The sequence below is a fragment of the Tachypleus tridentatus genome, chromosome 10, assembly GCF_004210375.1.
Source record: "Tachypleus tridentatus isolate NWPU-2018 chromosome 10, ASM421037v1, whole genome shotgun sequence".
Classification (NCBI taxonomy): domain Eukaryota; kingdom Metazoa; phylum Arthropoda; class Merostomata; order Xiphosura; family Limulidae; genus Tachypleus; species Tachypleus tridentatus.
In genome coordinates, this window is record NC_134834.1 from 158789929 (window position 1) to 158807105 (window position 17177).

Consider the following 17177-nt stretch of genomic DNA (forward strand, 5'->3'; position numbering starts at 1 on the left):
GAATGATGAATGTCACAAAATATTTACCATCGCTGTCAATAGGAATGATGAATGTCACAAAATATTTACCATCGCTGTCAATAGGAATGATGAATGTTACACAATATTTACCATCGCTGTCAATACGAATGATGAATGTCACAAAATATTTACCGTCGCTGTCAATAGGAATGATGAATGTCACAAAATATTTACCATCGCTGTCAATAGGAATGATGAATGTCACAAAATATTTACCATCGCTGTCAATACGAATGATGAATGTCACAAAATATTTACCATCGCTGTCAATAGGAATGATGAATGTCACAAAATATTTACCATCGCTGTCAATACGAATGATGAATGTCACAAAATATTTACCGTCGCTGTCAATAGGAATGATGAATGTCACAAAATATTTACCATCGCTTTCAATAGGAATGATGAATGTCACAAAATATTTACCATCGCTGTCAATAGAAATGATGAATGTCACAAAATATTTACCATCGCTGTTAATAGGAATGATGAATGTAAAAAAAAAATATTTACCATCGCTGTCAATAGGAATGATGAATGTCACAAAATATTTACCATCGCTGTCAATAGGAATGATGAATGTTACACAATATTTACCGTCGCTGTCAATAGGAATGATGAATGTCACAAAATATTTACCGTCGCTGTCAATAGGAATGATGAATGTCACAAAATATTTACCGTCGCTGTCAATAGGAATGATGAATGTTAAAAAAATATTTACCATCGCTGTCAATAGGAATGATGAATGTCACAAAATATTTACCATCACTGTCAATAGGAATGATGAATGTCAAGCCATTTATAAATATTAATTAGGAAAATTTATAAATCTTAATCGTTAATTAATCTCCCTCGAACTAAGCATATAATTATGATATGAAAAAGAAAGTCTGGTGTGATAACAAAAGCCATAGCACATTTTTATCAGCCAATTAAAAAAAAACTTGTTTTATAGTGTCATTAGCAAATTATCTTTCGAAAGCTCTGTTTCCAATTTGTATGATGGAAACTTTGCGAAGTGTCATGAAAATCATCTCACTTCAACAAATCAAACACGAACTCTTGATGACGTCGTCTGATACGTAAACCTCTTATTATTATTATTTAATATTCTATTTCTCACACTTTTGTACTTTCTCTCTCCTACACCACAACAGTGGAATTAGCTAACAATAATACAACTTCAAGTGATATGTAACTAATAATGGATCAGGTAATACCGGATTTCTCTACAGCCAGCTGTAAGGTTAATGTTTCAAACAAACAAGCTGCGTTCGCAAATGCGGCAAATTTCAACCGTACATGCAATTCATTTTCTGTACTTTCATTAAATAATATCGACTTTTTATATACTTTGTGTTTGTGTTCGGTAATCATAGCTTCTGGCCAACTACCAAAAAATAAAAGATTTTTTGTTTTATTTTCCAATGTCAAAATAGCGTCATCTCTATGCATTCAAAAGTTCAACAAATGCAAAACTACACCCATAACGACTGCAAACTTTGACTACAGTATTCCATAAAGTTTATTTTTGTATCTTATTAGATAAAACAAAATACATAACCTGAATCGTTCATACACGTTCTTCGAATAAAAAATAAACAAAATTCATTTATGATTGATGAAATCAGGAGTAATATATAAATAAGACATCTCATGTCGGAAAGATTAAATATTGTAGTAAACTCAAGGTAGTTAATGATTTGTTATATGCCATACCATGTGTGATTTCAGAATTCTCGTGAAATACGTCATTAATATAGCTTGTTTATTGAAGTTTGTGCAAGGATACTAGAAATATTTGCGCCAGCTGTCCCTAAATTTGAGGTTATAGACCAGAGGTAAAGGAACTAGTTAACATTACTCACCGCAAACTCTTGGACTATTCTCTACAAGCGAGTAGTAGGATTAATTATCACTTCATAATGCCCTCGTAGCTGAAAGGGCAAGCATGTTCGGAGAAGAAATTCGATCCTGCGGTTCGTAGATTGTGAGTCAAGTGCCTTAACTATTAGGTCATGCACTATGCAACATAAACCTCTATAACTTAAAAAACAGTGATAACAAGTTTTTAAACTCTTTACAAAATTCTACACAACAGGTTTTACTACAGGCTGGGCTGCTATCTCTGGTAGTAGTAAAAAACCTCATTTTCTTTTTAAAAATCAACTAAAATATATAACCATTCAACCTCAAATGTGAAAACAACTTCGTGTGTTTCTACATAATTGCAGTAAATTGCTTATTTATCTATGAGAATCATAGAAATTAAACCATTTCGTCGTTCAACTCACACAAACGGCCTTTGACATTTAGTTTTAGTCATCATCCACCACAAGTCAAGTTGATTATATTTTCACTAATTCTTTCTGTTTTGCATGGACAGATGGCGCTAAAACAGACTTGCGCATGCATGTAAAACTAAAACGTGGGTATGTGTATATGCGTTAACGTTTTTCAGACGAAAACCTTTGAACAGTCTGTGTCATTTCGTGTCATCTGTAGTTCAGAACCTGTCAGCCAGGGCACACAAGTGGATATCTCTTCCCCCATGATAATCAACGTTGATAAAAAATCTATATTAATGGTGAAGAAAGTGAGTTGGAAGATAATTTCTTTGTCGTAATTTAACTTAGTTAAGCTTGTACTTGGAAGAGGATAAATATAAACACAAAAGTTTCTGAAGAGTGTTTGACATGAACTATTATATATTTATATATATATTAATATTCAATAGAATATGCACTTCAGAATGCTGCAAGCGTGTCACTCAAATAAGGAGAATAACATATATTGAAATAATAAAAATAATCTATAATTAGAATTGAAAATAACTTTCAAACAGATAATGAAAATATTATTCAGATTTTGAAAATAGCTTATAATAAGTTAGAATGCAAAAAAAGTAATCAATTTTCAGATAATAAAAATTACCTACTATACAATATACCAGTGTATTTACACATTTCTCTTAACTATAACAATAACAAATTTGAATAACCAGAGCGCGCTTTTCATATAAGTTGGATTAACTATGGTGACATGACAGTTCGTTTTTCAGTTGTAATAACTCATTTTATATTTTTTATGTAAAAAGTCCATGGTTATCTCACACTTCAGTGTATAACGGACACGTAAAACCACCTGAACATCAATATGCGGTGAATGTAAAGTGTTGAACGTATAATACTAGTAATTAACACATGGTGGGAAGTACTTGCAAACTCTGCAGTGAAGACTTTTAGCAGAGACTTACTAGATAACCCTAGATTATTCATTACAAATGAACTTACGTGATTGAAATATGAGATAATGACGCATGGACTTATTGAAGAACACGAACCTTCATTGTAACCAAACTGACGCGACCTTAAAAAATAACATTGACATATGGACTTACTAAAGAAGACTAGACTCTTTCATTACAACCGAAATGATGTGATAACAATAAGTGAAACCGATTGTCTAGTTTCACGAGTATTTGGTAATGTTTTTGATGGAACTGCAAACATTGTCGGTGTACTGTACAATCGCACGTTGAAAAGAAAGAGTTCGATTTTAGTTTTTAGTGTATTGTTGATATACACAGCGACATTTCAAGCAAACTGATCAATAACAAATGAACACAGACAAAAAGAGCTGAAAAAAAAACATGAATTCTTCTTTTCTCTTTCATTCATCGACATAACCAGTGGTTGTTTTTCTTACAAATTTGAAGTTGATAGAAAGGCCACTAGATGACAGGATAGTAAAGCTAAGTTATAGAATTTTTAATATTCCTGAGGATGATGTTTGTAAAAATGACGGAAGCCAAATGTAGTGTGGTGGATTCTGTTATAGAGAGGGAGTAACCTTGTATCTCTAGATGTTATAGAGAGAGAGTAACCTTGTGTCTCTAGATGTTATAGAGAGGGAGTAATCTTGCATCTCTAGATATTATAGAGAGGGAGTAATCTTGCATCTCTAGATATTATAGAGAGGGAGTAACCTTGTGTCTCTAGATGATATAGAGAGGGAGTAATCTTGCATCTCTAGATCTTATAGAGAGGGAGTAACTTTGTGTCTCTAGATGTTATAGAAAGGGAGTAACCTTGCATCTCTAGATGTTATAGAGAGGGAGTAACCCTGTATCTCTAGGTGTTAAAGAGAGGGAGTAACCTTGTGTCTCTAGATGTTAAAGAGAGGGAGTAACCTTGTGTCTCTAGATGTTAAAGAGAGGGAGTAACCTTGTATCTCTAGATGTTAAGGAGAGGGAGTAACCTTGTATCTCTAGATGTTAAAGAGATGGAGTAACCTTGTATCTCTAGATGTTATAGAGAGGGAGTAACCTTGTATCTCTAGATGTTATAGAGAGGGAGTAACCTTGTATCTCTAGATGTTAAAGAGAGGGAGTAACCTTGTGTCTCTAGATGTTAAAGAGAGGGAGTAACCTTGTGTCTCTAGATGTTAAAGAGAGGGAGTAACCTTGTATCTCTAGATGTTAAAGAGAGGGAGTAACCTTGTATCTCTAGATGTTAAAGAGAGGGAGTAACCTTGTATCTCTAGATGTTAAAGAGAGGGAGTGACCTTGTATCTCTAGATGTTATAGAGAGGGAGTAACCTTGCATCTCTAGATGTTAAAGAGAGGGAGTAACCTCGTGTCTCTGGATGTTAAAGAGAGGGAGTAACCTTGTATCTCTAGATGTTAAAGAGAGGGAGTAACCTTGTATCTCTAGATGTTAAAGAGAGGGAGTAACCTTGCATCTCTAGATGATATAGAGAGGGAGTAATCTTGTATCTCTAGATCTTATAGAGAGGGAGTAACTTTGTGTCTCTAGATGTTATAGAAAGGGAGTAACCTTGCATCTCTAGATGTTATAGAGAGGGAGTAACCCTGTATCTCTAGATGTTAAAGAGATGGAGTAACCTTGCATCTCTAGATGTTAAAGAGAGGGAGTAACCTTGTATCTCTAGATGTTAAAGAGATGGAGTAACCTTGTATCTCTAGATGTTAAAGAGAGGGAGTAACCTTGTATCTCTAGATGTTAAAGCGATGGAGTAACCTTGTGTCTCTAGATGTTAAAGAGAGGAAGTAACCTTGTATCTCTAGATGTTAAAGAGAGGGAGTAACCTTGTATCTCTAGATGTTAAAGAGAGGGAGTAACCTTGTATTTCTAGATGTTATAAAGAGGGAGTAACCTTGTATCTCTAGATGTTAAAGAGAGGGAGTAACCTTGTATCTCTAGATGTTAAAGAGAGGGAGTAACCTTATATCTCTAGATCTTCCACTGATACTTTAAAAGAAACATTACTAATCCAAAAATCACGGGTTTTCCACTCAACCTGGACAAGTACATGAACATACCTCTTTATAGCACATATAAGCCACTTCTATAGCACAGTGAGATTAAAAAGATCTTTATTGTAGTATAAGAAGTCATGTATCTTATTTTTATCAAAGACGTGAAACGGTATTATGGTCGTTACACAATTATTTGTGATCCATGCCTATACAAAGGTAATGTAAAGTAGAATCCTGTTTATAGTACAAGGAGTTCTGTTACTTACATAGGGTAAAGCCAAAAGATCAGGCTAATGACTAATAATAACTATATAACACGTATAGACTATGGCGAAGTAAACTGTGCTTCTAGTGTATCAATGAATCTTATTTTTCTAATCATGAGACAAAAGCTTTTCTGGAATTATGCCTCACGTCAAATCCAGAGAACATCTTGTCAAGATCGTCTTTCTTCTTTTTCGGCTTTTCCCTTTAACAGAGGTCGTCGTCCTTCACACGTGTTACCCTCCCCTTTATTCATTGTCTTGTTTGTTTGTTTGTTTTTTGAATTTCGCACAAAGCTACTCGAGGGCTATCTGTGCTAGCCGTCCCTAATTTAGTAGTGTAAGACTAGAGGGAAAGCAGCTAGTCATGACCACCCACAGCCAACTCTTGGACTACTCCTTTACCAACGAATAGTGGGATTGACCGTCACATTATAACGCCCCCACGGCTGAGAGGGTGAGTATGTTTGGCACGACTCGGGCGCGAACCCGCGACCCTCGGATTACGAATCACACGCCTTAACGCGCTTGGCCATGCCGGGCCCTATTCATTGTCAAATCTTTAATCACATTTTCCAATGCTTCACTGGTCTTCTTTTGTCGGCTACTGACATCTAAGGGGGCATACGTTGACATGCTCCATATTTAAGTATTGTTGGAATGATTTATAAAGATGTATCCTTTTGGTCCAATGGCTTGTTTGTTTTAAATTTCGCGCAAAGCTACACGAGGGCTATCTGCGATAGCTGTCTCTAATTTAGCAGCGTAAGACTAGAGGAAAGGCAGTTAGTCACCACCACCCACCGTCAACTCTTGGACTATTCTCTTGCCAACGAATAGTGAAATTGACCGTAGCATTATAAAGCCCCCACGACTGAAAGGACGAGCATGTTTGATGAGACAGGAAATAGAATCTGCGACCGTCAGAATGCGAGTCAGGAGCATCATCCAATGGCATATGAAAAGGTTTGACATTTAGCAATGAACTGTGAAGTACTGACAGTTTGGTACAGCAACTACACCCAAGAAAGTGTGAATTTACAATGTGAAGTACTGACAGTTTGGTACAGCAACTACGCACAAGAAAGTGTGAATTCACAACGTGAAGTACTGACAGTTTGGTACAGAAACCACGCACAAGAAAGTGTAAATTCACAATGTAAAGTACTGACAGTTTGGTACAGCAACTACGCACAAGAAAGTGTGAATTTACAATATGAAGTACTGACAGTTTGGTACAGCAACTACGCACAATAAAGTGTGAATTTACAATATGAAGTACTGACAGTTTGGTACAGCAACTACGCACAATAAAGTGTGAATTTACAATATGAAGTACTGACAGTTTGGTACAGAAACCACGCACAATAAAGTGAGAATTTACAATATGAAGTACTAACAGTTTGGTACAGCAACTACGCACAATAAAGTGTGAATCAACAACCTACCTCAGAAGTCTTTTCATAGCGACAGTGCGATTATGATTGTAATATTTTAATAATCTATACGTTATTCTTACGTAAATCTAATTGTAAATATATATATTGAAAAGTTAATATCTTCCAAGAACTTTTGTAATAATAATAAAAAAATCTTAACGTTAGGATTTCTGGTAATTTTTGTTTACTTTTTACATACCCTTTGCATTACTTTCGCTCTACGCTTTTACGTAATAGGGGTGTAACGTGTCATTTATTTTAAATTTATACCTTTAAAGTTGTAATGTCTCACTCTGCTAACAATAAGGAGTGTGTTTACTGGAATTGCACTTTTATTTTCCTATATGGTGTCATGTACACACAACATTTCCAACCAACAAATCATGTATAAATATTATGATGGATACATCCGTATGCTATCAGAGATACTATGCGCTCACTTATGGAAAATATCTCAATCAACAAATCATGGGTAATTATGGTGATAGATAGATTAATACATCTCAGCCAACAAGACTGTGTGCTGAGTTACAGAAACAGTCTCAATCGACAAGGTAAATGTACAAATGGTGGATAAAGAAATATAACTTAACGTCTGAAAAGGGTATGTGGTTAGGATTATTGATGGTTATAATTTTAAATGTATAAATAGTTTTAAACCAAAATATTCGCGAGAAGTTATAATGATTGACGAATTAATGTTTATAATGAAGGCCACACAATGTGTAGTTGTAACGTGAATAAGGAACATCTCTATATCCAGTTTTTTACATCACTCGCCCGACGCTGCATGTTAGTTAGCGAGTTCTATTGTCTTTTGTCTATAGAAATGAGAAATCGGGTATTGTTCTACTAAACAACGAAATGGAGTCCCATTGGCTTTGTTCCGTGGCCAGAGGCTACATATAGACTCCACTAGGGCTTTCCACGGAGAGTATGACTCATCATACCTCTTTCTGCGACTGCGCAGCACATCAACAATGTTTCACGACGACGCCGGTAATTGCAAACAACGAATTGGATTAATCTAATTAGATAATCCTAACTGAGAATTACGTAGCGTGTAACATGTCGTGACTGTTTCACGACGACGCCGGGACTTGTTAACAACGATTTGGATTTGAATCTAATTAGATAATCTTAACTGTGTGTGTGATTTCTTATAGCAAAGCTTCATAGGGATATCTGCTAAATCCACCGAGGAGAATCGAACCCCTGATTTTAAGGTTGTAAATCAGTAGACTTACCTCTGTACTAGCTGGGTGCAATCCTAATTGCCCTCGTACGTAGCGTGTAACATATCGAGACTGTTTCATGACGACGCCAGGACTTGTAAACAACAATTTGGATTTAAATCTAATTAGATAATCCTAAGTGAGACATGCGTAGCGTGTAACATATTGAGACTGTTTCCCGACGACGTCAGAACTTGTAAACATGATTGCACTGAAACAATATCAATATCTTAAAAAACATTAAAAAGTGTCAACTCTTTGAGCAGGAGATTTCTGGTAACAAACACAATATTGTCATCAACCGACATCTTACCAAAATCGTCCTTGAAAACAATTGAGGACTCCAGCTTTTAGGTTGTCAGATCTTCTGGGACTTGATTGCACAACTTTGTACATCAAGAAACCATTCTACCATCTATTTCAATTCTGTACAGCAGTTTCATCTTCTTTAACTTCCTGCCAGTGACGTACGTCATAATCTTAATTGCCCTGCAGAGCAAAAACCATGCTGACGCCCTCCCCTTCTTATTACTGGGGTCGCTTTGGTGCGTTTTGTTCCAGAATTGACTGGAGCTTGAATATGGAAAAGTGCAGGATTATGTTCCGTTGAAACGAAACACCTGTTTGTCCCAATGTTAAATAGATATTACGTAACATATAGCGCCACAGTTCAATAAAGTAAAAGCAGTTTCTGTACCACGAACATTCTCCCTAGAAGGTTGATAATAATAATAACTCACATCTTCCAAGTTCAAAAAGTAATGTGAATATTTGAAGTTTAACCACTACTTCTACTGATCATGTATATTTCGATGAGTTTTGAGGTTTATTGAAAAGTACTTATTAAAAAATATTAATAATAAGCATTACTGTTGCTTTAGGCTTAATTAGTAAAAAAAAAACACGTCTTATTTCTTGTTTCTTAACAGTATGAAATATTTAAATTTGCTTTTTGCTGCTTTTCAATAAAGATGCGGAGTTTTCTTAGAAACTGGAAAATTACAGTATGTTGATAAAGTAGTAATAAACATCATCAGTATACGTTTTTTTTTTCACAGAAAATATTATAGTTCCTGTTAAAATGTCTTCTTCTTCGACAAACTGATAACAATTATGTATTTGTTTATATTTTTGATCGTTGAGGACAAACGAAACTTGGGTTTATTTAATAAAGGGAATTATTAATGCCTTAATACTTTTAGGCGTTACATGCATTCTAAATGTATGGCTCCTTCCTGTAGACTTGAGGGCTTATAACTCTAAAATACAGCGTTCGATACCTTCACTAAACTCATTAAACATATTTTAAATGTAATGTAAGGTTTTCCAGTAAGCTTGAGAGGTTAGAACTAACATTTTGGAGTTCAATCTTTACTGTGGATACAGTACAGATGTTCTATTGTATAACTCTAAGCTTGACAATACACAAAGTAATTGTCGTGCAGACTTTGTGTACGTGAACGGAAAACTTGGTAAGTTAATTCAAACTATAACGTGCTTTTTAATAAGAAATAAAGAAAAAAAGACGTAAAAAGGTGGTACGAACTACTGTTGTTTTGTATCGAATAGCATCTTTGTGGCATTGGTTTATAACTTGTTCCCATGCGAGACTTATAAGATTGCTTCATGTAATAGTCGTCATACGACTCAAGAGAACAGTTCAAAGTGTGCACGTGACTATAGTTCTGTTCGTCATGATGTAAATAGTAGGAAGGCATAAACTCTTAAAACTGGTTTAAATGGGCATTTATTAATACAGAGTTATAGTGCTGACACGTAATTTCTAAAGTATTTTATACGTGTGATGTATGAATACTACACATGTAACTCCACATGTGTAGTAGTGCACTACTATTTATTGCACGTGTCTCGCAGCAACATCCAGTGAAAAAAAAACTGAAGAAATTATTCCTATTTTCGCGAAATTTTCTACCTTGTAGATGTGTATTTTATAACTTGTAGATGTGTCAGTAATAGGTGAAAGTAGTTACGAACTTAAATTATGAAACAATACTGTAGGTTCGTATACCACTAACGGTCAGTAACCTCACAACACAGATTATGCCCATTTGTGGAATGAAAAAGGGCAAGGAACTAGTGGTATAGAAAGAAACGAATAAGGAAAGTCGATGGTGTTTCTGAAATGGAAAATTATAAAAAATTCTCCTCTGTATTCTTCACTAGCCCCCTGGGTTGAACTTGTACTTGGGGTCAACCTAGTGACGACAGCAATTCTGGCAATACCATTCTTGATTATCTAAATTCGTTATTTTTTGTTATGTTTTTTTTTAGTTGACATTGGGGTCATGGGTCACGTAGAGTCATATCTCACCATTTGTGCCGTCTTCAGAAATACCAAAAAAATGTAAGATATATTATAAAAATTAGTAATAAAAACCAAAACTTTTTAAACAGCCGACTCGAATGACTACGACGAAATGAGTCCTACCGCTAAAATGCTTATAGCAATGTCAGTAGACATCGCTTTACAGGGAACAAACCAAGAATTATTAGAACTATCTCTCACGCTTTATATCGAAATATTATAATAATTAAGAAACAAAATACCAGAAACATACGTTTTTTGGTATCATATATAACGCCATGTCTTCTGTCAGCTTCTTTGTTCGTTTTTATACGAATCTCTCTACACAGGAACACACTTTGGTTTTATTTCGTGCAAAGTTAAACAAGGGCTATGTAACAGTGCACTGCTGTCCCTGATTATGAACTGATATACTACAACGAGAGAAGAGCATTGACCGCTAACTTTCAGGCTACTTTTATGTGAACGAACAGTAGAATCTGACTGTCATTTTTATAACATACAATGAGCGAAGTAAAGTTTTGCGACAACGACTCGCGAACTAAAATAAAAGTTTAAGCATGCCAACTAGTGTACCACGCCCAGACTATCTTTACTAAATTATTATATACATAAAAACCTAACAGCATTTTACTCTGTAAATTTAAGGCGACAAACACCTTAGTTATTATTGATGTAAATATTGTACACTGTGCTTTTACAATTCAGTTTAAGGATAACAGAAATGTTTCGACAATATTGTCGGAAATGTGGAATTACCGTCGGTGATAAATACTTTAACTTAAATCATGCATTTGATTGGTAGACTTTATTTTAATGCAAAACAAAAGTTTCAGAAAGAAGAAAAACACATGAGCGAAGAGTTAGTGCGAGCAAAAAAAAAGATCAGGTGATTAATACACGAAATATAAAAACTATCTCTTTATGTACGGAGGTGGAATACGACATGTTGAAACGATTTTGGTGCTTCACCACGTCGTTATAGTTCATGTCGCCACGCTCGATAACAACCCTTGATAATAGTTTTCATTGAAGAAGGCTCTGTCGTAAGGCTGGCATGTCCACAATACACTTTCCCTTTTTAATTGTCATCTTGTTTCAGAGGACAGTTTTGTCTTAGCACCCGTTTCTAAAGTACGCAAGCCCAAATTCCGAACGCACACAGACCCAAAGAAGACTTAACAAGTATGTCGTCGTGTGGAATAGTATGAATACTCGTTTCGTTCTTCAGCTGCTTGATGTATGGGACGATCCAATAGATATGTAAGGGAAGCGAATTTTCCCTTTTCTTGACAGAGACCATTGTTCATTACGTTGCACATTGTTGCCTGAGGCACAAGACAACTTTTACCACTAACCTTTATGTTTGTGGAATCTCACTTGTTACAAAACGTTGCACTTCGATTGCCGTGGCCGGTGTCATTCTGGATGGTACAGGTACCCCAAATTGCTCCATACTCTTCTGTTTTCCAATGCTATCAAGTACAAGGGATATATATACCGTCTTGGAAATTCTAAATCTCCGAATTGATCATTTCCTTATAAGCAGAACGCATAAATATTTTGCGTCGGAAAGGACTGTTACATACCCTATCTAAAAGAGATCCATTTTCTAAATCCACGAACGCCAAGTGACACCAAGATATAGTTCTGGAACATTCCGTTCCACAGTTAATTTATATCGCCTGATTTCGATATTCAAAATGACTTTAATATAACATACTGAACTCTCTGTGTGAAACATGTATAAATGTACATTGACTGCTTTTATTTCAATGACTGATTATATTTTTTGTTTGTTTTAAGATATGTAGTTTTTCGGACACGTATAACTTAGTTCATTAAATAGATTACATATTTGTAACTGCCCCCCCCCCAGTGGAACAGTTGTATGTCTTACACACTAGAAACTGGATTTCGATACCCGTGGTGGGCAGAGCACAAATAGCCCATTGTGTAGCTTTGTACTTAATTGCAAACAAACAAACAAAATATTTGTAACTGGAGAGCTAACAACGTTGTGATGCCGATTTAATGCACTACTAACATATGCTTGGTTTAAGTGACGGACTGGATACTTCGTAACTGAGTATCTAAACTGCGGTGGTGACCTAGTTTTTTACAAATATATACTTTAATTCAAGAGAGACAAATTAATCTGCACCTATGATTTTAATACACATGTATACACAGTTTTACGACAAGATAAATTGAATACTTTCTATCTACATGAAAATTTAAGTTGTAAAAAGTATTTATCCTACTACAATTACATAGTTAAGATTAATGGACACACTAGATACATTGTAACTGAGTGCCTCAACTGTAAGCTGCGATCTATTGTGCTACACACACAAATTCAACAGGGAACAACAAATTCTGGTGGTAATTTACTGCATACTGATGGATAATTTATAACTTATGGAGATCTTGCACTACATACATATATACGATAACTCAACGAAATAAAAGCCCAGCTTACATTTTTAATTGAGTAAAAGTGTTTGTTAATTTCAATTAAAATTGTTTCTATACCAGCGTATTCATCAATTGTTTGTATGGATGTTAGTAAAGTTATCTATTTACTGTACTAGATACACATCTATTCAGTCATTCATCTCGCTTCATTTTATCTATATAGTGATATAAAGTTAAATTTCTCTTTCTATACCTTAACTTTCCTACGTATATGACTGTATTTATCCTCCTATTACAAAGGCTTCAACATACCATTCAGGTGACCGTCCTTGTAACCGTGGTATTCACCGTCCAGACGACCTTTCTTAAGAAGACTGGCTGATGATGACAGAACACCCATCATGGGGGCTGCTCTCTTGGGTGGTCTTCCGGGTCTACAACTAGAGAAACGATAAAAGCCGTTGGTATTGTAAATATACACAGTTGTAATTCTAACTCTTCAAAAAATCTCGGATATTTCCGGGTGTTTTATGTTCTACATGTCAGCCATGACCACCACGTGAAACAGAAAAACATTGCATAACATACATAATGACCAGAAATACACTAACAAATCAGTTTATTTATCTGTGTGGACAAATTATTTCTCAATATCTACATTGCAACAGCTTCAACATTTACGGTATATGATGGTAGTAGATATTATTATAAAGGCAGGAATCCATGTTTTTGTTTTGTTGTTGAGCACAAAGCTGCAGAATGTTATATTTATGTTGTACTTGTCCCACTGATAAAATCATGAATTTTAACGTTAGAACATCTCAAGCTTACTGGTCCTTTACTGGAACAGCAGTATGTCTACGTTAGAAACTGGATTTCGATACCCATAGTGGGCAGAACACAGATAGCTCATTGTGAAGTTTTGCGCTTAATTTCAAACAGAGAAGCTTACGGCTGAGTCACAGAGATCATCAAACAACCAGACTATAAGAAGTTTACGGCTGAGCCACAAGCATCATCAGACAACCAGACTATAATAAGCTTACGGCTGAGTCACTAGAATCATCAGACAACCAGACTATAAGAAGCTTACGGCTGAGTCACTAGAATCATCAGACAACCAGACTATAAGAAGCTCACGGCTGAGTTACAGGGATAATCAGACAACCAGACTATAAGAAGCTTACGGCTGAGTCACTAGGATCATCAAACAACCAGACTATAAGAAGCTTACGGCTGAGTTACAGGGATCATCAGACAACCAGACTATAAGAAGCTTACGGCTGAGTCACAGAAATCATCAGAAAACCAGACTATAGATGTAAACGTTTATACAAATGTAAATTATATTAATTAAAAGTATATCATATAAACTGTTTCTGCAATATGAAAGTAAACTCGTGTTCATATTTTTCTTAAATACTCTTATTTATTTACCAAATGTCCAATAAAACACTTCACCAGAAACAATGATGCACTACTTCCAAAACTATTCACAAATAAATAAAACACAAATTAATAATATTAATTTTTTTTTAATTTCGCGCAAAGCTGCACGAGCGCTATCTTTGTAAGATTAGAGGGTAGGCAGCCAGTATCACTACCCACCGCCAACTCTTAGGCTACTCTTTTACCAACGAATAGTTGGATTCAACGTCACATTATAACGCTCCTACAGCTGAAAAGGCGAGCATGTTTGGTGTGACAAAGATTCGAACCCGCGACCCTCAGATTACGACCCGAGCGAACCTAACCACCTGACCATGTTGGGTCAGGTTAAAATAAAAATCATGTAAATATACTAATTAAAACTACTGCTATTTTTTAAAAGCAAGAAAATCTATCAGTCTTGCTTGTAAATCTTAAACCGGAAAAAACAACACATAATTTATTGCACGTTTTTCATCTAGTAAAATATATTATATGTTGCTGAGTTCTCAACGTACAAGTGATTGTATTACTGGACAACTTATATAACTGCAGGTGAAAAACCAATTTTTTTCTTTTGTTTTGAATTTCGCGCAAAGCTACACGAGGACTTCCTGCGATAGCCGTCCCTAATTTAGCAGTGCAAGACTAGAAGGAAGGCAGCTAGTCATCACTACGCACCTTAAACTTTTGGGCTACTCTTTTACCAACAAATAGTGGGATTGACCGTAACTTTTATAAAGCCCCCACGGCTGAAAGGGCGAGCATGTGTGGTGCAACTGGGATTCACACCCGCGACCCTCGGATTACGAGTCGAACGCCTTAACCCACCTGGCCATGTCGGGCCTAAAAACAATCTTATAAATATACAGATAACACAGACAAGACACCTACAATTATATGACCATAGTTACTTGATCAAGTTAATGTTTTGAGTTTTTTATATATAAGACAAATTCATCGCTACATTATCTGTAAGCTGTTTCTAACACTTTTATACATGTCAGTATACACACACATAGAGATTGAATACATTATATTAAAATGGACATTGAATTTTCACCACGTATTTACGACTAGGAAATTTTGGCAACGACTCTGTACTTTCCACTACAAAAAGTTTCAACGTAAGAATACCATGTCCAAAACAGACCATTCTTTCCTGCTTGCCTTTCATAAACCATTTAGTATAGGAGTCAACAATTTTCCAATATCAGTTTCAACAGTTTAATAGTATAAGTTTACAGATGTTGCGTCTGTCAACTTGATCTGTATGTCTTCAAGTAACATAGCATGGATACCCGATTTACAATCCAACTGTTTGAACTATCTGATGGCTGATCAGTTATGTCACTAAAGCTTTACAACTGAGTTGTATCTTACACAAACAGAGGTCATCCTTGATTATGTTACTTTTGCCTTTCATACTATTGTTGCTTGTTGAATTTCGCCCAATCCTACTATTCGAGGACTCTTTGCGCTTGCCGTCTTTAATTTTGAAGTGATAAATCACACACCAACAATTCGTGAATTACAGTAATTAAATAGAGGGATTTAACCATCACTCTTATTATACACGCACGGCCCCATAATACAAAATGGGAGCCTTAGAACATTTGTTCACAATCCAAAACGTTCACAACTGGGTGGTGCTCGGCCTATCTAGGATATATGAAGGGCTTTTGTCACTGGTCTTTGTGTCTGTGGGTTCTGATTTGTTACGTTATATTTTGTTCACCATAGCTGGGGTACGACATGTTGCAAACCTTTTTCTGGACCATCCTAATGTCTCAAGTCGATCCACGTTCTTTGTTTTCCTATTACATTCAAGCGCAAAGGAAAAATTCCCGTGGTTAAAATTGTAAATCCCCAATCTGAATATATTTTTACAACCTGAGTGTACGAATACTTTGCGTAGGAAAAGGCTGTTATATACCCTTCTCAAAAGCGATCAATTTTCAATGGAATCACCCGGTATTTCTAAGCAACGCCAAACAACGTCAAAAAGTAGTTCTGATAAATGGCGTCCCGCGGCGAGTTTATATCAGTTGTGGTTGCCACGTGACTCGCTTATTTATGTATTCAAAATCGTTTTAATGTAACCTACTCAACAATCTGTATATGTGACCACAGTCCATAAACTATGAGAATAATATTCGCAGTTAATATCCGAAACCAACTCTTTTGTTTTAATAACACAAGCCAGCCACCGGGGGCTGCTGCTCGAGAAGACTTGTAAACGTATTATGTGAATATAGTAGGTGTTTTATATCTGAAAAGGCTAGGCTAGCTTTATTTTAATAGGTTGGAGCGTAAAACCTTTACACAAAAACTCTTTATTCAGATGCAACGAGGGAGAATACACAATAAGCGTGTTCATTTTGACTACTTACTATGACCGATATAATTGCGCGCTTCCTTCTTATGTAAATGATATTAACATTTTAATAAGTGTTGCTAAGCAACCAGAACAACAAGCAATATGCCTGAGGGTAAGTCTTCTAATTAAAGTTACCAACAAAACATTTTAGAATGAGTTGAGTAAATGAAATAAAACAAATTCCTTGCACGAAGTAACCAGAGCTCAGTTTATGAAAGGAAAAAATAGATAGGTATAAGCAAATATATGAGCATATGATACATCACTGCGCCCTAAGTAATTATACCTATTATTAATTTGTTGGATACTCTTTCTAGTTTCACTGTTTCCCATTTTGAACTGGAGACGCAGTGCTGTGCTGCCCCTCATTCTTATTTTTATTT

The 17177-nt window shown here is 35.5% G+C and overlaps 1 protein-coding gene across 4 annotated transcripts in view; it reads right to left on the reverse strand.

Annotated features, from left to right (window-relative positions):
- LOC143230753 (dachshund homolog 1-like) overlaps window positions 1-17177 on the reverse strand; it is a 117125-nt gene that overhangs the window by 32723 nt on the left and 67225 nt on the right. For all 4 annotated transcript variants that reach the window (XM_076464865.1, XM_076464866.1, XM_076464862.1 and 1 more), the window contains one exon: window positions 13299-13426. In XM_076464865.1, coding sequence (XP_076320980.1) covers window positions 13299-13426 — 128 coding nt within the window. The remainder of the gene's footprint in view (window positions 1-13298; window positions 13427-17177) is intronic.